This window comes from Piliocolobus tephrosceles, chromosome 1 (genome assembly GCF_002776525.5).
Source record: "Piliocolobus tephrosceles isolate RC106 chromosome 1, ASM277652v3, whole genome shotgun sequence".
Taxonomy (NCBI): Eukaryota; Metazoa; Chordata; class Mammalia; order Primates; family Cercopithecidae; genus Piliocolobus; species Piliocolobus tephrosceles.
In genome coordinates this window covers 200,801,410-200,829,381 of record NC_045434.1, presented here as the reverse complement: position 1 = coordinate 200,829,381, position 27,972 = coordinate 200,801,410, and the positions used below count along the sequence as shown (strand labels likewise).

General features: G+C 56.4%; 1 protein-coding gene and 1 pseudogene across 1 annotated transcript in view; one reads left to right on the top strand and one right to left on the bottom strand.

Moving 5' to 3' along the window:
- HSPG2 (heparan sulfate proteoglycan 2) overlaps positions 1 to 27,972 on the bottom strand; it is a 104,349-nt gene that overhangs the window by 55,774 nt on the left and 20,603 nt on the right. The window contains exons 6-23 of the mRNA XM_026455926.2: positions 19,420 to 19,555; positions 18,484 to 18,528; positions 13,094 to 13,203; positions 12,937 to 12,995; positions 12,491 to 12,651; positions 10,134 to 10,262; positions 9,616 to 9,870; positions 9,412 to 9,531; positions 7,466 to 7,597; positions 7,166 to 7,310; positions 6,921 to 7,072; positions 6,680 to 6,829; positions 2,801 to 2,964; positions 2,116 to 2,295; positions 1,823 to 2,019; positions 1,567 to 1,714; positions 456 to 583; positions 9 to 95 (exon numbers count right to left, since the gene is read on the bottom strand). Of these exons, the coding sequence (XP_026311711.1) occupies positions 9 to 95; positions 456 to 583; positions 1,567 to 1,714; positions 1,823 to 2,019; positions 2,116 to 2,295; positions 2,801 to 2,964; positions 6,680 to 6,829; positions 6,921 to 7,072; positions 7,166 to 7,310; positions 7,466 to 7,597; positions 9,412 to 9,531; positions 9,616 to 9,870; positions 10,134 to 10,262; positions 12,491 to 12,651; positions 12,937 to 12,995; positions 13,094 to 13,203; positions 18,484 to 18,528; positions 19,420 to 19,555 (2,498 nt within the window). The remainder of the gene's footprint in view (positions 1 to 8; positions 96 to 455; positions 584 to 1,566; positions 1,715 to 1,822; positions 2,020 to 2,115; positions 2,296 to 2,800; positions 2,965 to 6,679; positions 6,830 to 6,920; positions 7,073 to 7,165; positions 7,311 to 7,465; positions 7,598 to 9,411; positions 9,532 to 9,615; positions 9,871 to 10,133; positions 10,263 to 12,490; positions 12,652 to 12,936; positions 12,996 to 13,093; positions 13,204 to 18,483; positions 18,529 to 19,419; positions 19,556 to 27,972) is intronic.
- Positions 4,032 to 4,394, top strand: LOC111547721 (annotated as a pseudogene).

Genomic DNA, 27,972 nt, shown 5'->3' with positions numbered 1-27,972 from the left:
TCCCTGACCTCTCACAGCGGCGGCCGGTGTAGCCTGGGGCACAGGCGTCACATGTGGCTTGGCCATCCGTGTCCAGGAAGCAAGTGTCTGAGAATCTGTGGGTATCAAGTAGACAGGGCATGGGGCAGGGCTGGGGTCAGGCTTTCTCCTCCCACCCTGGGAAATGACCGCTGTCCACACAGACACAGTGTGCCATGAGGGAGTGCTCATGAGCTCAGCACAAGCCTCCAGATGAGGCATGACACCATCTCCCTGCCCGGCACAGCAACTGTGGGAAGTCAGGGGACTCATTATACAGACAAGGAAACAGAGGCCTAGAGAGGTCAAGGAGCACGGGATAACTTAGTGACCAGGCGGACATCTGAATCCAAGTCTCCCGCCTCCCTGCCCAGAGTATTCTCCCGGCCTGCTGCACGGCCCCCAGCCAAACCCGCCCACCCTGAGCCGGGGCTGACCTGCGGGAGGCATCGATGTATGGGCAAGGGCAGGGCCGGCAGGCAGTGGCTGTGGCTTTTGTGGCATCCCCAAAGAAGCCAGCCTTGCACTTGTTGCACTGTGGCCCCTCCGTGTTGTGCTGGCAATTCTAGGAGAAGGAAGAGGGTATGGCTCAACTTCTAGAGCAGAACTGGGCCAGATGCTGTGGGGGGCCTTGGAGGCTGTCTGGCTCAGCCTCCCCATCACGCTGGATGCACAGCTTTGCAGACAGGGGAGCATCGACTGCAACCACTTATAGATGATGGGGAGCTCATCACCTCACACAGCAGCCTGTCCCATAGATGATTCCAAATGCCTGCTTTTTATCGACCTAAACCTGCCACCCTCTTCCAATCTGCACCCACTGGCCAGTTCTGCTCTCCAGAGTCTGTTTCTTCTACCCAACACCTTTGCAGGGATTTGGAGATGACAATGCTGCCCTGCCTGAGTCTTTTCTTTTGTCAGCTCCACAATCCCAGCTCTCGCCACTATTCCTAAGAAATAAGGTATCACCCTAAGGGCTCTTCCCCCTAGGGCTGCCCTCTGCAGGTCATGCTTCTTCATTGGACACTCTCCAGGATTAGTCTGATGAGGGTGGAGGAGAGGAGGGCCATCACCTCCCTTGTCTGGACGCTATATCTCTGGAGTTTGTTGTTGTTGTTTTGAGACAGAGCCTCGCTCTGTTGTCCAGGTTGGAGTACAGTGGCACAGTCTTGGCTCACCGTAACCTCCACCTCAAGTGATTCTCCTACCTCAGCCTCCTGAGTAGCTGGGATTACAGGCGTGCGCCACCACGCCCAGCTAATTTTCTTATTTTTAGTACAGACGGGGTTTCACCATGTTGGCCAGGTTGGTGGCGAACTCCTGACCTCAAGTGATCCACCCATCTCAGCTTCCCAAAGTGCTGCGATTTCAGGCATGAGCCACCACACCCAGCCTCTCTCTCTGTTATTGCATCCGGAGGTCATGATAGTTCATCTGGCAGTCATGACACTCATTCTGGAGGCTTGTGCTGAGCTCATGAGCACAGGGAGTCTCGCATCTTGTCCTTGCTCCTATTTTAGTGTCCAAGTGCCAGCTGGCTCTACTCACCAGGCAGTGGCCATACACAGGGTCACAGGAGCTGGCATGGCCATTGCAATTGCAGCCAGAGCAGGTGCCCAGGTAGGGCCCACCAGGCACCCGAGTGAAGTGGGCATCACAGCTCTCGCAGGACAAGCCAGAATAGCCAATGGGGCATCTGTGGGGACAGGACCGAGAGAGTCGCTGCAAGGACTGTGAGGCCCTGCCGTTTCTCCTCTGTCCTTGCCAGGGTCTCTGTGGCTCCCAGCCCTGCCGGCTCAGGCACCTGCACTCCTCCACACTGTGGGCACGGCCATGGCTGGTGGCGTGGGTGACGGTAGTATCCATGGCGATGTCGCTCAGCCCCACGCTGGCCATCTTGGTGTTGTACACGGTCTGGATGAGCACGGCCTCCAGGCTCTGCAGCACCTGCAGCAGCTCCGCGCGCTGCACCGGCCGGCCAGACTCATGGACCCAGTGCTCCTGGGTACGGGTGAAGGTGGCAGGGGTCACACATCAGCACCTACTCAGCCTAAATCCCCCTTTGCTCCCAGCCCTAAGGGCTCAGGCACCACCTACCTCAGAGAACTGGACCTGGCGCTGGTTCAGAGCACCAGGTTGGGTGGGCGTGTGGCCTCGGGAGAGGAGGCGGTACCCGGCACCCACGAGGACCACGTCCGGCCGCTGCACTGGCTCCAGCATGCCACGGGCCAGCTCGTAGCGCACGTTGTAACGCAGGGAGCCGCCATAGGAATCCACCTGGCACAACAGGGTGGATCAGGGCGGGCAGCTGTGAGCACACTTGACACCCACCGTGCCTACGAGGTGCCTACAGTCTTCCAGCTCCGCCCTCACTGTGCCTACCTGAGACTCACTGTGTGCCAGGCACTGAGCTAGGTACAGGGAAACGGAGATGGGTGAGACTCAGGCCCTGACTCTAGGGTGCTTGGTCCATGGCAGGGTGCGGAATCATGCAGTGCACAGGGTGCCCAGGGAAGCCAGTGCGGAGGCACAGAACCCAACCCAGGCATGGGGGAGCGGTCAGGGAGGGCTCCTGGGAGGACAGAAGGCCAGCTCTTCTTCCCAAGCCAGCAGTGCCAGGGAGAGGTCCTGCCCTGAATGGATGAGCCACTGCCACAGGGGGCTGCATCGGGGCATGGCAACACCTTTCCCCCCAGGTCTGCCTTGCTATCCACCAAATGCAGAGGGAGCGGAGCCCACAGGGATTCTTTCTCCACCCAGGGCAGCAGCCCAGGCTTCTCACCTTGTTGCCCAGGAACTGCTCAGGGAGAGCCCAGAAGGAGTCGTGGACGAGGAAGCGGCGGGACAGGTCGACTAGCTGGAACTCATGCAGGGCTGGGTCGATCTGCAGCTGCGTGGAGGAGAGGGGTGGCATGCTGGGCTGTGCAGGCATCACCACATTCACACCTGCGGGTGGCAAGGGAGAGGCTAAGGGCTGCAGCCTGGGCCTGCCTGATACACCCACCTTGAGGGGCAGCAACCCAGAAAAAGATGGGAAAGTTCTAGGGGAAATTTTATTTCAAGAAAACTTTGATCTCTCTTCCGAAGTGAAGAAAATGCAGGTTTTGGCCAGGTGTGGTGGCTCACGTCCATAATGCCAGCACTTTGGGAGGCTGAGGCGGGCAGATCACTTGAGGCCAGGAGTTCATGACCAGCCTGGCCAACATGGTGAAAATAATAAAAAAAAAAAATTAGCCAGGCATGGTGGCGCACACCTGTAGTCCCAGCTGCTCAGGAGGCTGAGACAGCGGAATCACTTGAACCTGGGAGGCAGAGGCTGCAGTGAGCTGAGACCACACCACTGCACTCCAACCTGGTCCACAGAACAAGACTCTGTCTCGAAAAAAGAAAATGCAGTTCTTTTCTTCCTTCCCAAATACTGGAGCAGCATTTCCCAAAGCATGCTCTGAGAAAGGAACGTCAATGCCATGGAATGATGGCAGGGGAACCATTTGGGAACCACAGGGTTAAAGAGGTCAAGGGGGTTCTTTGCAGCCAGACTTCTCAGGGCCTTTCTTGCTAAGAGACCCACAGACTTTCAGGGCTGGAACAACCCTGCGGGCAGGAGAGCTACATAGGGCTGAGGAACAGGAGCTCAAGTCCAGGTGTGTTGTAAGCCTGGGCAAGGGCCTCAGTTTCCTCATCTGTAAGATGGTGCTTAAAGTAGCCTGCCTCCTAGAGGTATAAGCTAAAATGAGAAAACTGACATAAAATGGCTAGCTCTTATTGTTGCTGTTGTTATGACAGGTCATCCAGTCTAACCCTCTCCTATGTACACACACATACACACAGTACGTCACACGGGAATTCCCTTGACAGCATCGCCCCAGATCTCTAGGACAGCTCCACCCTAGAGAACTTTTGGTGGAGTGAAAATATCCTGTACCTACACTCTTCATTATGGTAACTATTAGGTTGGTACAAAAGTAATTGCTGATTTTGCCATTAAAAGTAATGGTGCTTTCCAACTTGGACCCGGCAGAATGGCTCCCGCAAAGAAGGGTGGCGAGAAGAAAAAGGGCCGTTCTGCCATCAACGAGGTGGTGACCCGAGATTACACCATCAACATTCACAAGCACATCCACGGAGTGGGCTTCAGGAAGCGCGCCCCTTGGGCACTCAAAGAGATTCGGAAATTTGCCACGAAGGAGATGGGAACTCCAGATGTGCGCATTGATACCAGGCTCAACAAAGCTGTCTGGGCCAAAGGAATAAGGAATGTCCCATACCGAATCCGTGTGCGGCTGTCCAGAAAACGGAATGAGGATGAAGATTCACCAAATAAACTCTATACTTTGGTTACCTATGTACCTGTTACCACTTTCAAAAATCTATAGACAGTCAATGTGGATGAGAACTAACCGCTGATCGTCAAATACATCAAATAAAGTCATAAAATTGAAAAAAAAAAAGTAATGGTACTAGCCACATGCGGCCACTGAGCACTGGAGACGCGTCTAGTGCTGCTCAGGAACAAATCATTGTATTTCAATTTAAAGAGCCACACATGGTCAGTGACTGCCACATTAGACGGCGCAGCTGTCATGGATGGGGAGCGTACAACCTCCAAAGACCGTCCCTCCCAGCTCTGGACAACTTTGACTCTTAGCAAGTTCTTCCTTACATGGAGTCCACATCTGTCTGCCAATAGGTTCTCCCGCTTACCCTGAATTAAACCCCTGCAACCACAGGGGAGTCCAGCTCCTCAACCACAGAAGGACCGAGCACAGCCCCGGGTCTAGGTTACTCTATCCTCGTCCCTCCCTGCCTTCCGGGGATGTCTTCAGGCCTCCTCCCTCCTGGTCGCCATCCACACACAGGCCACCTGCTCATCATGGAATTCCCACCACTCCTTCCCTGGACTATCCAGATTCCAATCAGACAGCCCTGGGTTCAGCTCCTCCTCTCAACTGCTGTGGGAGTCCAGGGAAGTTCCACAACCTCTCAGAGCCCTGGGGCTCTCATCTTAAAACTGTGAAATCAGGCCCGGAGTGGTGGCTCACGCCTGTAATCCCAGCACTCTGGGAGGCCGAGAGGGGCAGATCACGAGGTCAGGAGATCGAGACCATCCTGGCTAACACGGTGAAACCCCGTCTCTACTAAAAAAAATACAAAAAAACTAGCCGGGTGTGGTGGTGGGTGCCTGTAGTCCCAGTTACTCGGGAGGCTGAGGCAGGAGAATGGCGTAAACCCAGGAGGCGGAGCTTGCAGTGAGCTGAGATCCGGCCACTGCACTCCAGCCTGGGCGACAGAGGGAGACTCCGTCTCAAAAAAAAAAAAAAAAACTGTGAAATCAGCCCTGACCTTGCAAGGGTTATTGGCAGTTCGATGACTGTCATGTCAAGCCACAGGGCCAACTGCCTGCTCACCAAATGGTGGCCATGGCCACCAACATTCTAAATACACTGGGGAACAACTTTGGGAAGTAACTAAGTTTTGTTTTGTTTTTAGGGATGGGGTCTCATTCTGTTGTTCAGGCTGGAGTGCAACGGCATGATCATAGCTCACTGCAGCCTCAAACTCCTAGGCTCAACAGATCCTCTGTCTTAGCCTCTCAAGTAGCTGGGACTACAGGCGCAAGCCACCATGCCTGGCTAGATTTTTTATTTTTAATTATTTGTAGAGATGTGGTCTCACTATGTTACCCAGGCTGGTCTTGAACTCCTGGCCACAAGCAATCCTCCCTCCCAGCCTCCCAAAGTACTTGGATTACAGGCATAAGCCACCATACCTGGCCAGGTAACTAAGTCTTATACAAGTCATTTTTAGGTTCCTCAACCAACAAAAGGGCATAAAATGTGTTGAGTGCTTTGGAGCTAACTCTCTACATGCATTTAATCCTCTGCAATGAAGAAGTGAGGGCTGCTTGATGCCAGGTGGGAAACGACAGAGCTGGGACCTGAGCCCAAGTCCAGGCAGTGCCCGGGCTCATGCTCTCAGCCATCCTGCCATTCTGCCTCTCAGAGCCAGAAAGAATTGAGTCCAGCCGCCTGCCTCTATCTTTGGGAAAATAGGCCCAGGGAAGCCAAGAGACTTGCCCAGAGACACAGCGGCAGTAAGTGGTGCAGCTGGAGGCCACCCTCAGGCTAAGGAGATGCCAAAGCCTGGGCTCCTATACTCTGGGTACACTGGCACCTCTGTCTCTCAGAATGAGGACAATGACTCTGACGTTAGCAAATACCTCCTGGGTGCTGACCATGGGCTGAGCACAATTCCGAGAGGCTTACATACGCGACTCCACTAAGTCCTTACCAACCCCCGGAGGTAGTTATTACTCCAACCCCCCCGACTTTATAGATGAGAAAACAGACACAAGATAGTGGGTAACTTGACCCAGGACACAGGTGGACAGCGTCCACGTCAGGATCTGAAGCAGGAAGCTGGCTCCAGAGCCCGTCCTCTCCGTAACCTGAAGCAGGCAGGTAGCAAGGGGGGATTTGGCTTTTCCTAAACATGGTGGTTTTCCCCCCGAAATGCTTTTTTGACAGGGCTCAGTGTTTCTTCAGTGACTCGTATTCCTTCCCGAAACCTGGCCCCCTCTGTCTGCATCTATCCTCTGTGCCCACTGGAGCCTGGTACCCACCTCCCACCTCCCACAGCGCTCACCCGCCCGCCAACGCACCCTTGAAGTCATCGGGTTGGTCAAAGCGCAGCCTGATCTGGTCCCGGAAGCGGCGGCTGCTCTGGCACACGCTGGTGATGCCAAAGCAGAAGCAGGGCAGGCAGGAGGCGCTGTGCTCCAGGTAGAAGTGGCCATCAGGGCAGGGGCCTGCTGGGCGGCATGGGAGGGGGCTGCAGCCAGCTGTGGTGGGCAGCCCAGCTCTGCCCCCACACCCGGTGACACCTGCCCTCCCTGGCAGTACCTCGCTGTGGGACGAGCTCAAGGACACCGTCAGGAATGCCAAACACCATGCCCCGGGCATTCATGGCCTCACAGGTGTAGGCACCCTGGTCTGACTCCTTCACGTCACGGATGATCAGTGTGCCACGGCCCCCCTCGCTGGTCACTGTCACCCTGTTGGCCCCAAGACAAGTGGTAGGATCTGGCCTAGGGCTCTGCACCAGCTGTCCCCCATTCCCACCCCACCACCTGGGCCCAGAGCCACACCTGGGATGAGAGGGGATGTGGCCCCAGTTGAGCCTCCAATTGATGATGGGGGTGGGGACGCCAATAGCCACGCAGGTGAAGGTCACTGTCTGGCCCCGGGAAGCCTGGATGGACTCCTGGGGAGGCGTCACCACCTGGGGGGGCACTGAGGAGACCAGGGCAGGGGTGAGGGCAAAGGAAGGAGGAGCGGAGGGAGCGCTCCGAGGGGCTAGGAGGGAGAAGAGTGGAGGCTGAGGCTGTGGACAGAAGCCCCCACAACCCAGCCCAGGGCCCACATCTCGATCCCAGCTCCCTGCTCACTGCAGCCAAACTCGTCGCTCCGGTCGGGACAGTCACTCTCCTCATCACAGTGGAAGCTGGCTGGGATGCACACGTTGGTAGAGACGCATCGGAACTGTGTGGGCCCACACACCTCTTCAGGGCGCTTGGTGGCTGGGGACAAAGCCAGGTGGTTCCCAACAGCCCACCCCTGTCCATCCTCCCTGGGCATCCCCAGAGTCACTCTCTCATTTTGCCCACATAACCCACAGTGGCCCTCACCATGCCTAGTCCCTGCTGCACAACACTGTCCACCTCACAGCCAGCATGATGCGGCCACCAGGTGTCATCGAACCACTCATCACATTACCCAGCCCCCACCCCTCACTCCACCTGCATTCCCCATGCCAGTTATGGCTGGCACATCACGGTCACAACCACAGTGTCACCCAGCCACACTCAGAGTCACAGAAGCGCTATCTTGCACACATGGACAAGATCCATGTCGAAGGCACAACCAGTGGGGCTGGCATCTCTGGGCGCCAGCAATGCCCCACACACCCTTCTCTACCAGAAAGGCCCGGCAAGGTGCCTGGCACAGCATGGTCCCCTGTGGGGCTCGACAGTCTGTGCTCCCACTGACAGGCCCTCTATGGAGTGGCCAGAGGCTTGAGGTGCCCTGGGACAAGGGCTGGGCCCCACTAGGCCTCTCTAGTGGCTGGTGACCAATATTCTTCCTCAGGGAGATGGAGCTTGAGAGAGACACAGACACAGACAGAGAAGTCACAGCCATGCAGGAGCGGAAGCCGCGCATCCACAGAGCAGGTGCGAGAGGAGACCAGGAGGTAGCTGTGGAGGCAGCTCAGGCGCTTCTGTTCCCCGCACTCTCAGGAGCCCATGAGGCCATTCAGCCGTCACATTCTCTGGTTCTGTGCTGTCCACAAGGACCTGTCCTTCCTTTGACTTCCCCAGCAGAGGTCCCTGGAAAGGGCCTTCCAACTAAAGCCCCCAATTACTTTCTCTCTCCCAAGGAGCTGATGCTGACAGGCAAGCTTAGAGCCACAGAAAGGCATTCTCAAACTCTGCCGGTCTGTGGCATGATGCGGCCTCTCCCCAGGGCTTGCTGTGGAGTGGGCAGGGGAAGGAAGGCAAGGAGAAGCTGCACAAGCTCACGGCGGGAACATGGACACGCGCCCAGACACACCACCCAGGACCACAGAGAAGGGCCTGAAGATTATCCTCAATCTCGCACTAATAAGCATCAGGCTTCTCATGGGACGGGACATACTGGATACCACCTGATGTGGTCTCTGCCTCTCCAGCCTCCCCCTCCTATTTAACTATCAGGACGCCCACAATGTCCACAACGTGAACTGGAAAGATGGATACCATAAGGGTGGGGCAGTGGGAGGCTGGAAGGACGGATGGGAGGGAAGAAGGATGACAGATGGATGGGTGGAGAGATGGATGAAGGGCTGGGTGGATGGATAATGGGTGCATACGTGGGTGAATGGGTGGCTGGGGAGTTGGACAGATAGATGGGTAAGGCTCTGACTCACATACATAAGCCAAGGACCCATCACCAAGGACCTTGGCACATAGAACCCTCCTAGTCATTCATCTGACACACATACAAAACAAAGAGAAGCTTCATGGTAACAAAAATAAAGGAAAGAAATGAAGAGACACGAACCACAGGCGGGCTAACTACACAGCTTCACCAAAGTCCAGCTCAGGGCCAAGAGGCCTTACAGCACTGGTCAGAGAGAAACCTTGGAGTGTGTCTCCAGGGCCTTCCGCACTCAGCCAGGGAGAGCAAACAAACAGGCTTAGGGGACTGGGGAGGGTGGAAAGCAGAGGGGCAGGGTAGGGGCAGGGCAGGAGTGGAAGGCGGGGCAGGAGTGGAAGGCGGGGCAGGAGTGGAAGGCGGGGCAGGAGCAAGCGGCCTGGGCAGGGTGGGGGCCTCCGCTGGACCCTCAGATACTCACGGCAGTTGGCTTCGTCAGTTCGGTCCTCACAGTCAAAATCACCATCACAGCGCCACAGCTTGAGGGCACAATGTCCATTCCCACAGGGGAACTCATTGGGCTCACAGGGTGGCGGGGGTCCTAGGAGACAGGGCAGGGGTCAGCAGCATCCTCCTGGGCCAGCTTCCCGCTCCCCGCACTCACCTGCACCCCACCAGTGCGCACCACAGTCTAGCTCATCGCTGCCGTCCTCGCAGTCCTCCTGTCCGTCGCAGAGGTAGTCTCCGGGAATGCAGTGACCACTGCGGCATGCGGCCTCCTGGGGCCCACAGGGCAGGGGCCTGACGGAACCGGGAAGCAGGGCCTGAGGAGCGTGGGTGACTGGTGGCTGTCGCATGATGGTTGTCTCCGGCCGCGGCGGTAAAGGTGTCGTCTCCACTGGGAGAGAGACTGTGGGGCTGATCCCCAGGACCAGTTCCTCTGTGGACAGATTCCGCTTGGCATTTGACAGAAGCAGGTGGCTCCTCACCTGCTTCTTGTCCCCAACCCTCCCCAGGCCCACCCTGCACTCCCCAACACTACTCTCTGCCGCCCCCTGCCTGGCTCTGTCATCACCCTTCCTATGCCCCTATCCTCTGCCTGCACCAAACCCTCATAGTCCTTGATGGGCTCCAAGACCCAGGTGTAGGACCCTGGCCCTCCCCTAGTGCCCAAACCACTTGTGGCTTCGGACATCCCCTCACCGCAATTGAGCTCATCAGACATGTCCCTGCAGTCAGGCCGCCGGTCACAGCGATACTCCAGGGCCACACACTCGTTGTAGCTGTGGCAGGCAAACTCAGCCTCCGTGCAGGCTCTTGGGAACTGGGGCACTGCGGGTGGAAGGAAGCAGACTGGAGTCAGAGGCAGCAGGAGGGAGGTGCGGGAAGCTGTAGGGAATGCACAGGTGCTGCATGGCTGGAGCAGGCTTCAGGACTCTTTGTCAGGCAGCTTGGTTTCTGGCAGGCACAGCGAGGGCAAGGAGCACATACTAGACACATCCACAGCACGCGTGGGGCATGGGACAAGTGGCAGTGGCCTCCCCCATCTCTAGCACAGACCCCACACGCAGTTGACATGCCACACGCATGCAACCACCACACCACACACATGCAGGCCACAGCCTGGCCCAGTGAGGACAAAGAAGGAGGGGAGAAGAGACTGCCCAGTTGTCTTGGGCTGTGCCCAGTCAGACATCTCGCCCACACTCTTCTTTCCCCTCCATCCCTTTTTTTTTTTGAAATGGAGTCTCGCTCTGTCGCCCGGGCTGGAGTACAGTGGCGCGATCTTGGCTCACTGCAAGCTCCGCCTCCCGGATTCACGCCATTCTCCAGCCTCAGCCTCCCAAGTAGCTGGGACTACAGGCGCCCGCCACCACGCCTGGCTAATTTTTTGTATTTTTAGTAGAGACGGGGTTTCACCGTGTTAGCCAGGATGGTCTTGATCTCCTAACCTCGTGATCCACCCACCTTGGCCTCCCAAAGTGCTGGGATTACAGGTGTGAGCCACCACGCCCGGCCCATCCTTTAAGAAAAAATTTCTTTTTCTCTTCTTTTTTATTTTTTTTAGAGACAGGGTCTTGCTATGTTGCTTGCCCAAGCTGGTCTGGAACTCCTTGCCTCAAGCAATCCTCCCATCTTGGCCTCCCAAAGTGCTGGGGTTACAGGCGTAAGCCCCCACACCCGGCCTCCTCTCCAACCTTAACTTCTCTAGGAACCTGGCTGGGCCTGGGCCTGGCTTACACTCTCACCTGGTGTCACTGCGACCGCCACAGCGGCCGGCGGGGGTGGGGGGGTCTGTGCTGGAAAGGAAGATGTGGTCAGTGGCTGTTCCACCTGGGAGCCGGGAGCTGAGGGCTGCAGGGCTGGGCCAGGCCATTCCACCATCCCTAGCCAGGAGGACTCATTGAAAAGTGAGAGAGGAGGGCTGGACCCCCAGCAGTCTTTAGACCTGGGCCTGATGATGCAGAAGAGCAAGCTTGATCTTGGGGTGCAATAATTAAGGGTTTTTGTTTGTTTGTTTTGTTTTAGAGGCAGGGTTTTGCTCTGTCACCCAGGCTGGGGTACACTGGCATGATCCTAGCTCACTGCAGCCTCAAACTCCTGGGCTCCAGTGATCCTCCTGCCTCAGCTTCCTGAGTAGCTAGGACTACAGGCGTGCACCACCACGCTTGGCTTAATTGAGGTGCAGAACAAGGGAGGTGATGGTTTCACTATTTTTTCCTCATTGGGCTAGGGGATGGAGTTTGTTCCATTCTGAGTTCCACTGAGTCAGGGTCTTCCCAGAGAGAGGGAACTGAGATGGAGACAGGGCTGAGAACCACAGCCTGTGAAAGATGAACTAGGGCTGTTCAGTCTAGAGAAAAAAAAAAAAAAAAACTCAGGAGGTTAAAACAGGAGACCAAGGGCACAGTAGAAGGAAATCTGGACTGACCCAGAGTACAAAGGCCAGGATTCTGCACCTAACGGCTGTGTGGTTTGGACCAGTTTCCTAGTCTCTCTGTGCCTCAGTTTCTCCTGCTTCTCTCATCACAGGTTCTGGCAAGACTGTCATAGACACCGAGTTTGTTTGAAATCCTCGCCTTTTCACTATCTGCCTATCTGATTCTGGACAAATTCAGATTTTCCTTTCTGGGCCTCAGTTCCCTCGTCTCTGAAACAGGAGGAATAACATCTCCTTCAAAGGAATTGCTGTGAAGACTGACCCGGAGGCCGGAAATAAAGGCAGTCAGGGCTCAGTAAACAGTTGCTGGTTATTATTAAGTACTAATGTGTTTTGGACTCGTACCTACAGGATAAATAAAGGCCTGATTACCTATTGTCAATGTGCAGAGGTCTAGAAGGAAGGAGCAGAACTTGGGTCTAATGGGTATGTGCTAGAGGAAACAGTCTGCACTCTACCAAGCCCAGATTGTATAAGGGTCGATGGGGAAGACTCAGGAGGTACTGAGCTCCCTGTTTCTAGTGGTGTGCAAGCCCAAGTCGGGAGCCCACGGTGGAGACACTGAAAGGGGACCCCACGCGTCTGGAGGAGGCAACCCCAGACACCAGGAGAGGCTCACCTGTGCCCAGGCGTCGGAATTGGAATCCCCGGGGAGAGGTGATGTAGGAGGCCATGGAGCCACTGGAGATGACCCTGAGCAGCACCTCCTGAATCTGGGCCCCGTCTGCATTCCCTTCCGAGCCCACATCCAGCTCCACAAAAACCCAGCCATCCAGCTCCCTGGGGATGGAGATGGGCAGGAGACGAGGGTCAGAGAGACGCCTGTGTTCTCAGCTACTCCATGAGGCTCCTGCCCCGATGCTCAGGCCCTGTTCCGGGACAGCCTATACCCAAAGAAGGGCAACTAAAGGTCCCAATGATCCTCCCACCAATTCCTGAATTTCCACCCACAGCAACTCATCCCATAAGCCTTTCTGCGGTGCCAGGCTTCCTTCTCATCCTCATCAGCCCCCTCCAGGTTACCCGCTCAAGTCCCCCAGCAATCCCCAGGGGGCCCCTTCTCACTTGATGAACACCACACTGACAACCTGGTCTCCGGGAATTTTCAAGTACTCCGACTCCAGCTGGGGAGGGACACAGTGCCATCAGCACCAGAGGCCTTCACCCCATCCTCGGTCCTGCCCCACACACCCACGAGCTTCCCGAACCCCCTTCACCTCACCGTGTCTACCACAGCCTCGGACACCTCTCGGAATTCTCTGGAGCCTGCGTCCTCCAGCTGAGGGCTGTACTCGATGGAGCGAGTGAAATTCACCAGGGCTCGGAAATAAACTGTGGAAAATCAAAGGAGGATCATTTTGAGAGCCCCAGCCTGGCATGTAGTGGCCTTAGGCAGTTGGAGCATTCAGACAGAGTTGGGGGGGAAGCCCCGGGAGGCCTCCCTTAAGGCTGACACCTGTGTGCCCATAGCTATGCCCAGCACTGCCTGTAGGTATACATGCTCAGGGGTCAATGTCAAGGCCCCAGCTTGACTGAGGGGCTTTAACTAACAGGGGAAATGGCCTGATCCAGAAACCACATGCGAGTGCAGAAGAGGAGACCTCCGCAGTTCAGAGGAAGGCTGCACAAGAAGGGGTGGCTCCCAGAGGGGGCTGGCCTGGCACAGGGATTACCTGTGTGTGACTGGGAAAGGCTCTGCCAGCCTTCCTTGGCCAGTTCCTAGTCATTCCTCAGGACTTGGCTCAGCCATTGTCTCCTGATCTTCCTGATCTGCCCTGGCTGGGGTAGAGACTGCTCCCCTGGGCTCTCACAGTACCCTGCTTTCCCTGGCGGAGCACCTTCCACCGTGTACTGCGTAGATTCCACCAGGTTTCACATCACAGCAACAATCGTGCGTTCTAAGGCCAGCCGCGCCTCAGGCACTGACCTCGGCTCTGAGTTTCTGTTTCCTAATGGGGTATTGATTGCATGCACCACCTGCGTGGCCGCGAGGAGTGCATGATGTTGTGTTCACATGCAACAGGCCGTTATACTCAGATGCAGTGCCTGGCACACAGCAAAGCACCTGAGAATCAAAGCTGCTATCATCCTCTCTACCACCAGACTCTAAGCTTGATGAGGGGGAACCTGGGATTTCATTCACGCCTGCATCCCTAGTGCTTGCCGAGTGCCTGGCACACAGCGGGTTCCTCAAAAGTGATGGCTGAACAAATTCATCTCAGACTGGTGTGAACATACACATGCATCTGTTGTGTTTTTTTAGGCAGGGTCTTGCTCTGTCACCCAGGCTGGAGTACGGTAGCACAATCACAGCTCACGGCAGCCTCAACCTCCAAGGCTCAAGCTATCCTCCCACTGCAGCCTCCTGAGTAGCTGGGATTACAGGTGCATGCCACCATGCCCGTCTAATTTTTTGACTTTTGATAGAGATGGGGTCTTGCTATGCTGTCCAGGCTGGTCTCAAACTCCTGTGCTCAAGCAATCCTCTCGCTATGGCCTCCCAAAGTACATCTATCGTTTCTTAAGCACCTACTATATACGAGACATTTTATACTCATTACGTTTCACAATGTTTGTGAATTCATGTATGTGATAAATATGAATGAATAAGAGTGATAAATGAGTCATACACAAGCTAAGCATCCCTAATCCAAAAATCTGAAATCCGGTGTGTAGGTGGCAGAGCAGGGAGTGGCACTGTCTGTGCTACTGCCAGGCCCATCCTCCTCCCGCTTTACTCTGTCTGTCAGGCCCACAGGTGCATAGGACGTTCTTGCTCTGTGGCTCGGGTGAAGAAAGCCCTGGCGCTGCCTGCCCTGAACCGCTGGGCCGGGCTCCTGGGTACCGGGTGGGCGGGGCTCTGTGGGCTGGAGTGTGGGGGCCATGGCTCAGCTACAGAGGCCCCTTGTGAGCCAGCACAGAGGCCCATTGAGAGTCCCCCCACCCAAGCCCCTGGCCTCAGCCCCATGGCCCAGAGCGGGTGAGGAGGCCGGGCCTCTGCCCAGGAATGTGTCCGCTCCTGGGGAAGGGGGCTGGAGCTCCACAAAGCCCCTTTCTACTAGGGCCTGGGAAGGGCACAGGCCCTCCAGCCTGACCCCACCCCTCTTCGTTCTTCGAGACCAAGGGCAGGTCCAGGCGAACACCCTCCATCTCCCACCCTGCAGCTGGTGCCTGAGCATTGGGGCAGAAGGTGAGGCCACTTCTGTTTCAAGAACCAGCCCCCGGGCTGGGCACGGTGGCTCACGCCTGTAATCCCAGAACTTTGGGACACCAAGGCGGGCAGATCACTTGAGGTCAGGAGTTCGAGACCAGCCAGGCCAACATGGTGAAAATACAAAAATTAACCAGGCGTGGTAGTGTGTGCCTGTAATCCCAGCTACTCAGGAGGCCAAGGCAGGAGGATTGCTTGAACCAGGGAGGCAGAGGTTGCAGTGAGCCGAGACTGTGCCACTGTACTGCCTTCCAGCCTGGGTGACAGAGTGAGACTCCATCCAAAAAAAAAAAAAAAAAAAGAACCAGCCTCCAGAGCCAAGGACATTGGTGCAGCCAGCAGGGGCGAGGCTGCCTTGGAATAGGGCTGCTCTCTGGCCAGTCCTCTCCTTCCTCTTACCCTATCTGGTGAGTTCCCTTGGAGCCAGAGGCTGGGAGAGGGAGACAGCTGCTCTGCACTCAGGGAGGAAGTGGGAGCTGCACACCTGACCAGCCCTGGCCCCGGAGGAGGCCACTCACCAACTCCTGATTCCCATCCCTGCTCAACAGAACTTCCTGCAACACACCCAGGCCCCTGAACTCCAGTCCTGGGTCCCTGTGGATCCCTCGGGTGGGCCCAGGATTGGCCTGTGCCGGGGTAGACACAAGTGGCCTCTGGAATGCAGGGCCTGGTTCCCTGCAGGGCTGTTGCACCCAACTCTGCCCGACCAACACCCCATGGGGAAGAACGCCAGGGTCCCAGTCCACTGCATTTAGATCTGTGGGCCCAGGGTGGGCCTGGCTGTGTCCTGGGCAGGGGCAGTGGCTGGCCTGGCCTCTGGACTCCGCAGGGAGGTGCCTCTGAGCCTCTTGTGTGACTCGTAGCAAAGTGCAGGTTGGGGAGGAAGAGAACAGGGAGAAAGGAGAGAAAAGGAAGAGTGGGGAGAGAGGATAGGGAGGGAGGCAGAGGGGCCAGAAGCACTCCCACCTGGCCCAGGCCTGGGTCACTTACTGAGAGGGGACTCCTCATCAGGCTCGGAGACCATCATGCCAGCCACGGGCGAACGGCCCAGGGGCGGCCCTGAGCCTGCAGAGTAGAGACAGAGAAGGAGGCAAGAAGGGACATTGACAGCAAGGGAGACGAGATGGAGAGAAGCAGAGAGAGAGGCACAGACAATGAAAGAGAGAGGGAGACACAAAGAGACAGAAAGACAGAGACAGAGACACAGAAAGTGAGGGCGGGGAGAATGAGAGAGAAAAGGCAAGACAAAGGTGAAGAAAAAGGCAGCGGGAAAAAAAAGAAAAGAACAGGCAGGGGGAGAGAGGGAAAGCCGGGGCGACAGAGGCAGAGGTGGTGAGCCAGAGAGAGGGAGAAGAACAGGATGAGGCAGAGGGAGGAGGCGCAGAGACACACACCCAGGGAGTGGGGAAGAGGGCCCAGGACAGGGTGCACAGGGGACACACACAGACATGCAGACAAGGGTCAGAGCAGGACACACGGGCATGGGGGAAGACAGAAAGAGACAGGTCAGAAGATGGAAAGAAGCTGGGGGAGGAGAGGTGGGAAGGGGCCCTAGGGAGGGGAGGCTATCAGGGATGGGTGTTGACACACAGGGGGCTGGAGCTGAGCCAGAGAGCCACAGCCATGCCCAGGGGGAGGAGGGGAAGAGCCATCTCAAGGGCTGGAGTCCAGGGTCTGGGACTGGGCCAGAGCCTAGGCATGGCCCCATGATGGTCAGGATGGCCCTGGCTCATGGGCGCAGTGGGGGCGCTGCCCTTGGTCAAGGCTGAGCGGGCACCCTGGGACCCCGGGATCAGGGAGTCATACCTGCTGCCTCCCTGACTGGCATTCTACCCAGCTGCCTGGACCTGCCCCAAGGGCAGCTGGCAGGAGCCAGGGTTTGGGCCTGGAGGGTCTGAGGCCCCATCTGTTTCCACTTGTGAGAAAAGGCACCTACCCTGGTCTTGGGCCCCTCCAGCTGTTGTGCCCTGTTCCCCACCTCTTCCCCTCTGGCCTCGCCTGCCCTCACAGCTGCTTCTTAGGGAGGGCAGGTGGGCTGGCCAGGACTGCTCAGCTGGGAGAGGGGCTGGAGATGGTTCATGAATGGACAGGGTGGACTCGGAGGCAAGCCCGGCTTGACCAGAGGCAGCTCCAGGGACACATTAGCATAGGCCATTGCAGGATGGGACATGGTTTGTGTGCCTGGAGCCCACCTGACACTCCCTCTCCCAAGCCCCGCCCAGTTCCCAGGCATCCTGCAGCCTCGTGGAGATCTACACGTGGAAAACCTTCAGGCGGAGCCCAAGTCCAGGCTCTGGGAGGTCACGGTCAGGACCAGGTTACCCAGGGACCCACCCTCCTGTCTACACTGACCCAGTTAGGAGGCCACCCACTGGTATTTGAAGGCCCCTGATATGTCAGCTAAAGGGAGGTGACTCCACCCCTGAAGTAGGCCCAGGCCAGATTTGGCCAAGGGCTACCTAGGCTGAAGGCAGTCCTGGATGCCACGGGGCGGCCCAGTGGTTGGTGTGACCTAAGCACTTGCTCCATCCTTGGCCCTGGTCATAGACTGTCCCAGGAGCTGCCTCCCAGAGAGAGCAGTAGGAACCGTAAAGAGCCACGGGGCCTTGTCCTGGGGTAGGTCCTTCTCCACCCAGCATCCCAGAGCGGAAGGAAGCGGGGACTATGAGCCCCCATCCCAGTGCTGGGCCAGTCTGACCAGGGTGGGGGCTGACTCTCCTCCCTCCGAGAGCCCAGCCTTGCCTCCCTAAGCTGGGAACCTTTGCTTCCCAGCAGGTGACTCGCTGTCACTGAGAAGCAGCCCAGGAATCTGCATTTCTCACGAGCTCCTGGAAGTTCTAAAGCACACTCCTGAAGGCACATCCCATGGGCACAGCCTAGAAGTCCACAGGCCAGCACTTAGGAGGCAAGGTTCTCTCCCAAGCCTCGGGTCAGGCTCGCTCTGAGCCCTGCCTGCCCTGCTGGATGCCTGAATGCCCGATTCCACAGAGCCCCTCGTTCTGCTTGTCTTTGCCTGGGACCCCCAGCTCTGTGCCACCAGGAGAGCTCTGGGGAAGGACTCAACAGTTGAGCTGCCCTGGGAGGTGAGAACATTGCTTTGAATGTGGAACAGCTGACTGGCTCTCAGTCCCCAGCAGAACTGGGCTTTACCTGCCCATTGTCCTGATGCCTGTGCCTGTGGCATGGGCAAGCACAGGACCTGGCCACACCAGCCTTACAGGGACCTCCCAATCAGTCTGCACAACTGTCACTCTGCAGGTTAAGAGATCACCCCCACTTCTCCTTGCTTTGTACCCCAGGGCAGGCCCAAGGAGCCCTCGAGGCCCTCAGCCCAGGAGACTGGCTCTGGGGCTTCCCTGGGGGGCAGGAGGGAGACCTGCAGGAGGCCCGCAGCAACTTACCCATCTGGAAGTCCCCGCTGCCCAGGTCCCCACTGCCCAGGTCGTCTATAAGCAAAAAAGAGACGTAATCAGCAACAACAAATATTTGTTGAGTACCTACTGGGTGTCAGGCACTGTTCTGGGCACCTAGCATACAGTGGGGCAGGGTTGAGGAAACACAGAATGGTCGGTCACCCTCCTCCCCCTTGCCTAGGGAGGGGCCTGTGAAAGTCGGCTTGGAAGCCTCCATCACAGAGGGTGTGGGCCAGCTGGGCTTGATGGCTCAAGCCTGTAATCACAGCACTTTGGGAGGCCGAGGCAGGTGGATCACTTGAGGTCAGGAGTTCAAGACCAGCCTGGCCAACATGGTGAAACCCCGTCTCTACTAAAAATACAAAAACTAGCCGGGTGTGGTGCCACCCGCCTGTAGTCCCACCTACTCAGGAGGCTGACGTAGAATTGCTTGAACCCGGGAGGCAAAGGCTGCAGTGAGCTGAGATTGCACCACTACACTCCAGCCTGGGCGGCAGAGTGAGACTCCATCTCAAAAAACAAAACAAAACAAAAAAAATAAAAGAGAGAGAGAGAGAGAAGATGTGGGCTGACGCCCCAAACTCCAGGGACTCAAATTATCTGTCCAGTGGCTGGGGTGGGAACGGGCAGATCAGACTAGCCTCCAGGTGAACAAGGAGGTGGGGTACAGGATGCGTGATCGTCCCGCATGCTGCATTGCCAGCCACCTGCCTGTCCCAGGCTGCAGAATGATGACCAGCCCAGGGCCACACAGGTTGTAAGTGGAGGATGCTGGGGTCATGGGGACCAGGGCTCAGGACACACACAGCCCATCTCTTGAGGAACCACCTTGTGGAACTTCATGGGGCCTCTTTAAGGACCAGTGGGAAGAAGCACGGTCTCACCCCCCACCCCTCCGCTCCCAGCCTCGGATCCTCGGCTCACCTCCAGAGGTGCTGTCAGCCAGCATGTCCTCATCATCAGAAAGGTATGAATGTGTCCAGCGCATTTGGCTTCCTGTGACAGTCTCCGTGTCCTCAGGCAGAGATAAGCCATCGTACGCGCTCAGCCCGTGGGTCACCTGTAAGTGAACGACAGAGCCGATTGAGTCACTCTGTGCAGCTCCCACTGAGCCCCACAGTCCTTCCCCTCACTTCCAGGGGGACCCAGAGTCCCGCCCCCAGGCCCCCTAGTGGTTAAATTTGATTTAGTATGGCTCAGTGAGCCAGGCTGGGGCTGAACTCGTTTTTGACTCAGTTTCCCCAAGTCCCATTAGCCCCTGGAGGCTTCAGAGCCCAACCCTGTAAATTCTGAATGAATCCTCAAATAAAGCAGACAATAAAATGTAAATCACTTTAGCAAGTGAAGACTCCTTTTCCTTGGGAGAAGGCAAGGGATACCCAGGACACGAGTGAGCGGATGGGGAGATGCGGGCGGGTAAAGGGGTGACCTCAGCCAGCGCAGATGGGGGGCACAGGCAGGTGGAAGGATGGCCAGGGTCAGCATGGGTGGGGACACAGGCAGAAGTCGAGGGCGAGCTGCTCAAAGCTGTTGCCTCCCCAGGCAGCTCCTCCCCAGGCCGTTTGGCTCCTCTTCCTGCCTCCCTCTGGCCTGCCCGTCTCCAGGCTGCAGGCAACACATTCCACTGTGTTGGAGAATTAGCTTTGGCACATGCAGCCACACTGACAGGCTCATCCCTGCGCCCAGCAGCGCGGAGGCAGAGCCCAGCATCTGGGCTGAATGGGGACAGGCGTGGTGTCAACTCCACGTGACCTCAGGCTGCTGCTGAGCCCAGGATAAGCTCTACCTTGGGGCCTGCACTATGTGGGCTGGAGCAGAAGGGTCCCAGTGGCCTAAACACCTGCCTTCTCAGGTGTGGGGCCGGGCAGTGAGTGCCTCTTCCCCCTAGACAAGATCCGGATGTTTCCAAAGCAGTTTTACCAAATAACTTAGAGGAAAACACACCCAGGGGAGCCCAAGGGAACCCCAGGAACCCCGTGGCCCACAAGTGTGCAGATTCATGATGGCTGGACCCCAGATTCCACAAACACAAGTATGCACAGACTGGTAATGGCCTGGCCTGAGGGCCTCAGGCCCTGCTCTGGCCTTAAGCCAGAAGGAAATGGTCTTGCTTTTGAAAACCAAACCCACAAGGGCTAGACAAGGTAGTGAGGTCCAAGCCAGAGCAAAGGCCAAGGAGGAGAAAAAAACAAAGAGCTAGCCAGGCCCCCTTCCCTCCCCAACCCCACAGCTCCCACAGGCCATGTCCCTCACGCCTCTGGCATTTCTCACGCCGGGCCCTCTGCTGGAATGCCCTTCCTCTCTTTGTTTCTCAGGCGAACTCCAACGCATCCTCCGAAATCAGCTTAAATACCACCTCCTCCACCTACTCAGGAATAAGGAGGAACAAACGACTGATTGATACACGTGGATCTGATAGAAGCCAGACACAAAAGACTACAAATGATACGATTCCATTTATATGAACCCTTGGGGGTGAAAGTCTAATCCATAGTGACGGAAAGATCAGTAGTCACTTGGGACCAAGGGCAGGCTGGGGGTGACTGGGAAGGGGGCACAAGAGAACCTTCTAGGGTGATGGTTCACTGGGCATACACATCTCATTACTGACTGCACCCTGAAAATGGGTATATTTTGTTGTATTTATGCCTCAATAAGGATGATGAGAAACTCTCTTTGTCCTAACTCCTTGCTGTTCACAGTGACCTCAACCCCCAGTCTGGTTCTGGGCCCTCCTGGGCTCACAAGATTATTGTCTGTACCTCCATTGGAATGGAAGCACCTTGAAGGCAAGGGCTGTGATGAATTCATCTCCACCTTCTCTGCACCCCGTGCTCAATAAATACTTGAATGAATCAATGAATCAATGAATGGACAAAAATGTCATCACCTATGCATTCTAGTCACTCCTTGAAGCTGACTTGCTTTGGGGAGGCACTACCTACCTCTGGGCAATCTATAAGCATCTCCTGTCCTAGGCTGTGAGTTCCCTGGATGGGGGAGTAGCTGGGTGCCATTTGTTCATCTTTGTGTTTATGATGCTCTCAGACCCTGGTGGTCTGCATTGTCCACATCTTATTCCTGCTTTGGCCTAAAGCCCTTGCCCCCCCAATCCACCGGCAAATGTTGCCTCCTGTTCCTTCTCCTCTCCCTGCCCTCTCCCTGTGCATAAGCGCCCATCCCTGTCCTCCTGAGTGCTGGCCTGTGGACTTCTAGGCTGTGCAGTGGGATGTGCATTCAGGAGTGTGCTTTAGAACCTCTGGGAGCTGGTGAGAAATGCCGATTCCTGGGCTCCTTCTCAGAGACAGTGAGTCAGGTTCTTCCATCCCAGGAGGGTGGTTATAATTTTGCATGTCCAGGGGATTCCCACAGCCACTGGTTAAGAACCATAAGACCAGCCCCTGCCAGGGGTTCTGCCTCCTTCCCTGGGTAGGGTACAGGGCAGTGTTCCCACTGGCTGGAGCAGGCCTGACTGACCCAACACGGGCATGAGGCTGGGGCTGGTGCAGGGGCACTGACTCTGGATAGAGGAGATTTGAGGGGTCCTCCCAACCTGGTGGGGGGGGCTCTGTCAATGCCAATTCCCCTCCCATTGGAACCAAGGTTATGGAGGGCATGCCTAGAGCACTGAGACTCCTGGCATCTCCTAGACACTGCCGTCTAGAAAGGAAAACCTAGTGGTGAGTGATGAGCAAGGTCCACAGCTTTTCCCAGGGAGCAGGGAGCTAGTCATGGGGTGGTGGCAGGGGTGGCTTTGGGACCAGACAGGAAATAGCAAAGTGAGATTCAACATGGAAAGAAAGCCAGGAACACACATCTGCAGGGAGAGGGGAAAGAGTCCAGAGCACGTCGGGACTTGGACAGAAGTACCCCACACTCCACCACAGGACCCCAGAGCACGGACCCCTCCGTCTACCAGTCTGCTCTTGCTTGCAGCCCCCACCCCAGGGTCTGAGGATCCAGGGTCAGATCAGGGCCCATAGCAAGGAATAAGTCAGCAAGAGCAGAGGCTTCATCTGTAAAAAGCTGGAGATCAAAAGGCTCCAGCAGCTGTATTTCACATCTGCGAGAGGAGAGGGAACCAGACAGGAAAGAAGCTCCCAGAAAGAGCCAAAAGGAACTTGAGACTTGACCATACAAGGACCTTGGACCCAGAATGGGAAAGTCCAGGATCTGCTTGAGGAATAATAACAGCTAACATATATCGAGCACTTACTAGGCACCAGGCACTTCTAAACCAGGTTATAGGTCTTACGGGGTTCCACTGAGAAGGGGGGCAAAGAGAGCAGAGAAAGGTTACCTGTTGAAACTGGCATGTGGCAGGGCTGAGATTTGAACCCTGGCGGTCGGGCTCCAATATCTAAGCAGCCGCCACTGTGCTATACCACCTCTGTGACCAGGGGTGTGCAATGAGGCAGATACGAGATCACTGGGAGTCACTGTTGCAAAGCCTCTCTGCCACACTGCACGTCACTTCGTAATGCATTTCCTCGGCCTAGTATCACCTGAGTTGACAGTGACCCTTGGAGGTGGCTGAGGAGGTATGAATGCTCCCCTTTCCCAGTGAGTCCCGGGAGACGGATCTGCCCAGATCACAGGTGAGGAGCTGGCATCCCACCCCAAGCCTTCTGCTCACCAGGAAATGAGGCAGGGCTGGACCTCTGGGCTGACCATGAGGCCTAAGCTGACAGCAATACCAGGGAGCCCAGGGTTGGCCAGGCCCTATCCCCAACCCGACCAGCTCTCAGGACAGCCCCATGGGATGCCTGAGCTGGCAGTAGCCCGGGGCCATGCAGCATGTGCCTCAGGTCCCAAGGAGGGCCATTAGCGGCTCCAAGGTCAGAGGCAGAAATAGAACCCAGGTTTCCTGCCCTCCAGCCCGTCTCCGGCTGTGAGGGAGCCCGGCTTCCTCCCAGAGGAACCCAGCACTTCAGACATGTGTTGGAGCCAGACGGGGAGCTGGAGAGGAGGGGTCTAGGGGGCAGACCTCAGCCAGAAAGGAAGGAGCTAAGCAGAGAGGGGGATTTTCCAGACCATCCAGTTCCTGGTTGGGGGGTGCAGGCAGCTGACTCAACCGGGCCCAGGCCAGAGAACTGTTCTAACAGGCTGAGAACAATTGCTTAGGGCTGGGATGCAGGCAGGGCGGCCCCCAGTGGGCAGGCATTCCTGGAACACAGGCGGGACTGTAGGCAAAGGCTTCTGGGAGGCACCTAATCCCAGAGGTGGGCTATGTCCAGGCCCTCCCAGTGAGAACGAGGGTCACATGGAACTCCAGGTCCAAGTTGTGTCCTTGGGGACAATGAATGCAGCCTGGATCCTCCTCTCCTGGCCTGGGTGAGGATAAAGAGGCAGACAAGGCTGGCTAGGAAAGGACTCAGCACTGAGGAGAAAACCACAAGAGCGGGGCACAGAGCGGAGAGAAGGTGGGGGAGGTACAGATACGGAGAGCTGGTACAGATCACTTGAGGCCAGGAGTTCAAGACCAGCCTGGCCAGCATGGCGAAACCCCGTCTCTACTAAAAATACAAAAATTAGCCCGGCGTGGTGGTGCATGCCTATAGTCCCAACTACTCGGGAGGCTGAGGTAGGAGAGTTACTTGAACCCGGGAGGCAGAGGTTGCAGTGAACCGAGATCGCACCACTGCACTCCAGCCTGGGCAACAGAGCAAGACTCTCAAAAAATAGTTTATAGCAAGCTCACTTGGTGCCAAGCCCTGACCTGAACTGACATGAAGCTATTCAGAGTGTGTTCACTCCACTCAGCGGGAAGAGTCCTGCGTTTCACTGCAGCAGTATTACTGTTGTTTGATCATGGGATGTGACCCCCAGACTCCAGTGGGGATGTCACATCCCGGCTGGGCACATGCTCTATGTCACCTTCCTCAAACTTGAAAAATTCTGAATTCCAAAACACATCTGACTCCGAGGCTTTCGGTCAAGGAACTGTGAGCTTGTGTTATTATTATTTCCATTTTCTGGATGAAGAAACTGAGGCTCAGAGAGGATTGTCTGGATAAATGGGATCAAGCAGGTAAGGCACTTAGTGAGGTGTTTACTTATACAATAAGTCCTTAATAAGTACTAGAATTACTTATACAGTAAGTGCTTAATAAGCATTAGGGTTCGCACCATGCAGGGGGTGCAGGGTAGGGGTGAGGGGTAGGTGTAGTTGAGGGGTGATGCATGGGGAGTGAGGTGTGGGCTCAGGCCTGGGATCACCTCCAGATCTGGGATGAAGGGAGGAGCCTGGCTGAGCGGGCGGGACTTTAGCAAGGTGTGGGCAATAGAATTGGGTCCCAGGGCTCAAAGTTGTCTGCCTGCTCAGAGGCTGACTCTGGGACCAACCCAGGCTTTGGGCTTCTCCAGTGACATTCCTCACATGCTTTCGGCAGCCAGCCCACCCCACCCTGCTTGTAGCCCAGGCCTGGGACTGAGCCCCCACTGCCCCCACAGCTAGGCAGGAAGGTCTGAGCACTGCATGGTCCCCAGGGCGGCTGCAGCTGCCCAGGGCCAGGCTCCAGGCATGTGGGGATGGAGTGAGCTCACCCCATCAAAATCCAGAGACAGTGCGGGGGCGGGGAGACAAAAGAGCTACTGCCTGCCCACCTGCCTCCCTGCCACAGTCACCACGGGCTCTGCCTCAGTGCCCCTTCCCCTGCTTCCTGCCGAGGAACCAGCAGACAGTGTGACCCATGGTCCCCAAATTTCTGGGGAGGGATCTGAACCCAGACAAGGTCCCCGTCCCCCTCTGCCAGGATGCAGGCTCCTAGGTAACCCCAAAACAAGTGCTTCCCCTACTCAGCTGCAACCCGGGCCCCAGATACAGGATCAAGGTGCCCTGCCCCACCCCCAGGCCACCCAGTGCCCTGTCCACAGGCGACAGACAGCACAGGGGAAGGAATCTGTTGGGGCAGCACTTTGCTGTACAAACTGCCAGGGGCGGGAGAACCCGACACAAAGGCCAAAAGGCCTTTAATCCCCTGGCAGTCTGAGAGGGGCGCCGGGCCGGAAGGGAGGTGTCCACAGCCTCCTCTGGCACGCCTGTGCTGCCCGTGCCACTCGGGAGGCCTGCCAGCTTCTCACACGGAGGCCCCCAAGGTGGCAGGAACCAGCCAGTCAGCCAGGAGGAATATGGAGCCCCCCAAAAAAGGAGAGGGTCCAACATGCATCCAGGGCTTCTTTGTGCCAGGGGCTGAGCTAAGGTCTTCACAAGGCTTACGTCACTCAGATCCACCACAGCCTCACAGGGGAGACACTGGAGGCATCCTCATTTGATAGATAAGGAAACCAGGCTCAGAGAGGTACAGTTGCCTGCCCCAGGTCACACAGCAAAGGCAATGGGAATGGAGTCTGAAACCAGGACTCCCCCCTGCTGGGTTCATGCTTCTGTATTTGGCTAGCTCAGAGGCACAGCTCCCAGCAGCGCCCTGCTTCTGACCTCTGACCCCTGCCCTCTGTAAGCTCATATCAAGGCCTGCAACCTGGAAAAGCTGCATTCCATCTAGGGCTTTTCGGAGCGCTGGGGCAGGTCAGGGCCTTCAGAGGAGGCCCAGAGGGCGGGAAGCTGGGGTCTGGAGTTTCTCGTCCCAGCTCAGCCCCACACTCACCATGTTGCCTTGGACAAGCCCCTGCCTCCTTTATCTTTTAGCTAACTTTAGTGAGTCCCTACTGTATGCACTGGGCATCCACACCCACCATCTCAGTCCATGTGAACAACATGCAGAAGGCAGTGACTTTGGTCTGTTTTGAGCATTGCTGCAACCCCACAACAGAAAACACACAGTAGGTACTAATAAATCTGCGGACTCAGGGACAAACCAGATAAATGAACCTGCCCAATAGCCCTGAGGTGGAAATTAACCCACCTGACAGAAGAAAGCGAACTTCAGAAGGAGACCTACCTGAGATTACACAGCTTGAAAGTGCCAGAATTACCTCTAGTCCTCAGTTCCCATTAATATAACAGAGGCCATAACACTTCATCCAAAGGGAAGGAGGGGACTAGGTCACAGGAGCCCTGAAATCCATTCTAAGATACCCCCTGTCTTTGCATAACAATCCCTCCCAGACTTAGTTCTCTCTGCTATGAAATGGGAGCAAAAGGCCGGGCATGGTGGCTCACACCTGTAGTCCTAGAACTTTGGGAGGCAGAGGCAGTCGGATCACCTGAGGCCAGGAGTTCAAGACTAGCCTGGCCAACATGGTGAAACCCCATCTTTACTAAATTACAAAAATTATCTGGGCGTGGTGGCACATGCCTGTAATCCCAGCTACTCTGGAGGCTGAGGCAGGAGAATCACTTGAACCAAGGAGACGGAGATTGCAGTGAGCCGAGATCATACCACTGCACTCTAGCCTGGGCAACAAGAGCGAAATTCCATCTCAAAAAATAAATAAATAAAATAAAATAAAATAAAAATAAATAAAATGGAAGCAAAAAAAGTCTCTGCTTTGCTCCTTCCTGGGGCTACTGGGAGAGGCAAGTGTGAGGCAGTGACCTCTTTGAGAGGCATAGTCCCAAGCTCTGAATCTGCCTGGCCCTTCTCCAGGCAGGCGCCATGTGGTCTCCGCCTTGGAGGCTCCTATGACATCACTAGGGGTGGGCACCCAACCTGGTCTCGTACTGACCGGGCGGGGGACTGGCGAGAACACTTGACCTCCAGCCAGGGGGGCAGAGCAGGCTGTGCTGTCAGACACCCCCAAGTCCAGGCCACCCTGGCCACATTCTAGATGGGGGGCTTCAGCTTTCTCATCGGTAAAAAAAAGGTAGAATCGATCAGATCCGTCCCATTTGGTTCAATTCAAGTCACTTCAACCTCGACTTACTGGGTACCTACTATGTGCTGGGCCCGGGGGACAGAATGTGAAATGGACAGACACAGAACTCCATGTTCCTGGGGGACACAGGCCACAGAACCACATGCTGGCAACACCATGCGAGGACAGTGCTGAAAGGGAAGGACGGGGGCTGGCAGAGACCAGGGGAGGGTCCCCTCACATAGGGAGGTGGCTGGGAGGCCGGGGAAGATTTCCAGAAGAAATACTAACTCAACGGGGGCCTGGGAGATTACTTCACCTAAGTAAAGTGGAGGAGGGGAAGTGTGGACCAGGTGAAGGGGAGGGCACACGCTGAGGCCAGGGCCAGAGAGGGCAGGGCACGTTTGCGGGGCAGAAGAAGCCTGGTGCAGCGGGACACGTGTGTGAGTGGCAGAGGAGTCAGAGGGTGGCACGAGTGGGCTTTTCCATTTAAAAGCGCCGTCCTTCAGTTGTGCTGCTGACCCGGTGCTAGTCACAGAGGCCAAGTCTCCCCTGTCCTCCCAGAGTCCCTGCACTCTCCTCCATCCGCCACAGACAACCCAAGACCGGGTCTCCCCTGGTGGCTGAATGAGCTGCCTGCCAACTTACAGGGAACCAGGAAGCCACTGGGAAATGCCCTTGCCTCACCCATGTGCCAGGTGTGGCCAAGGCAGTGGGGGT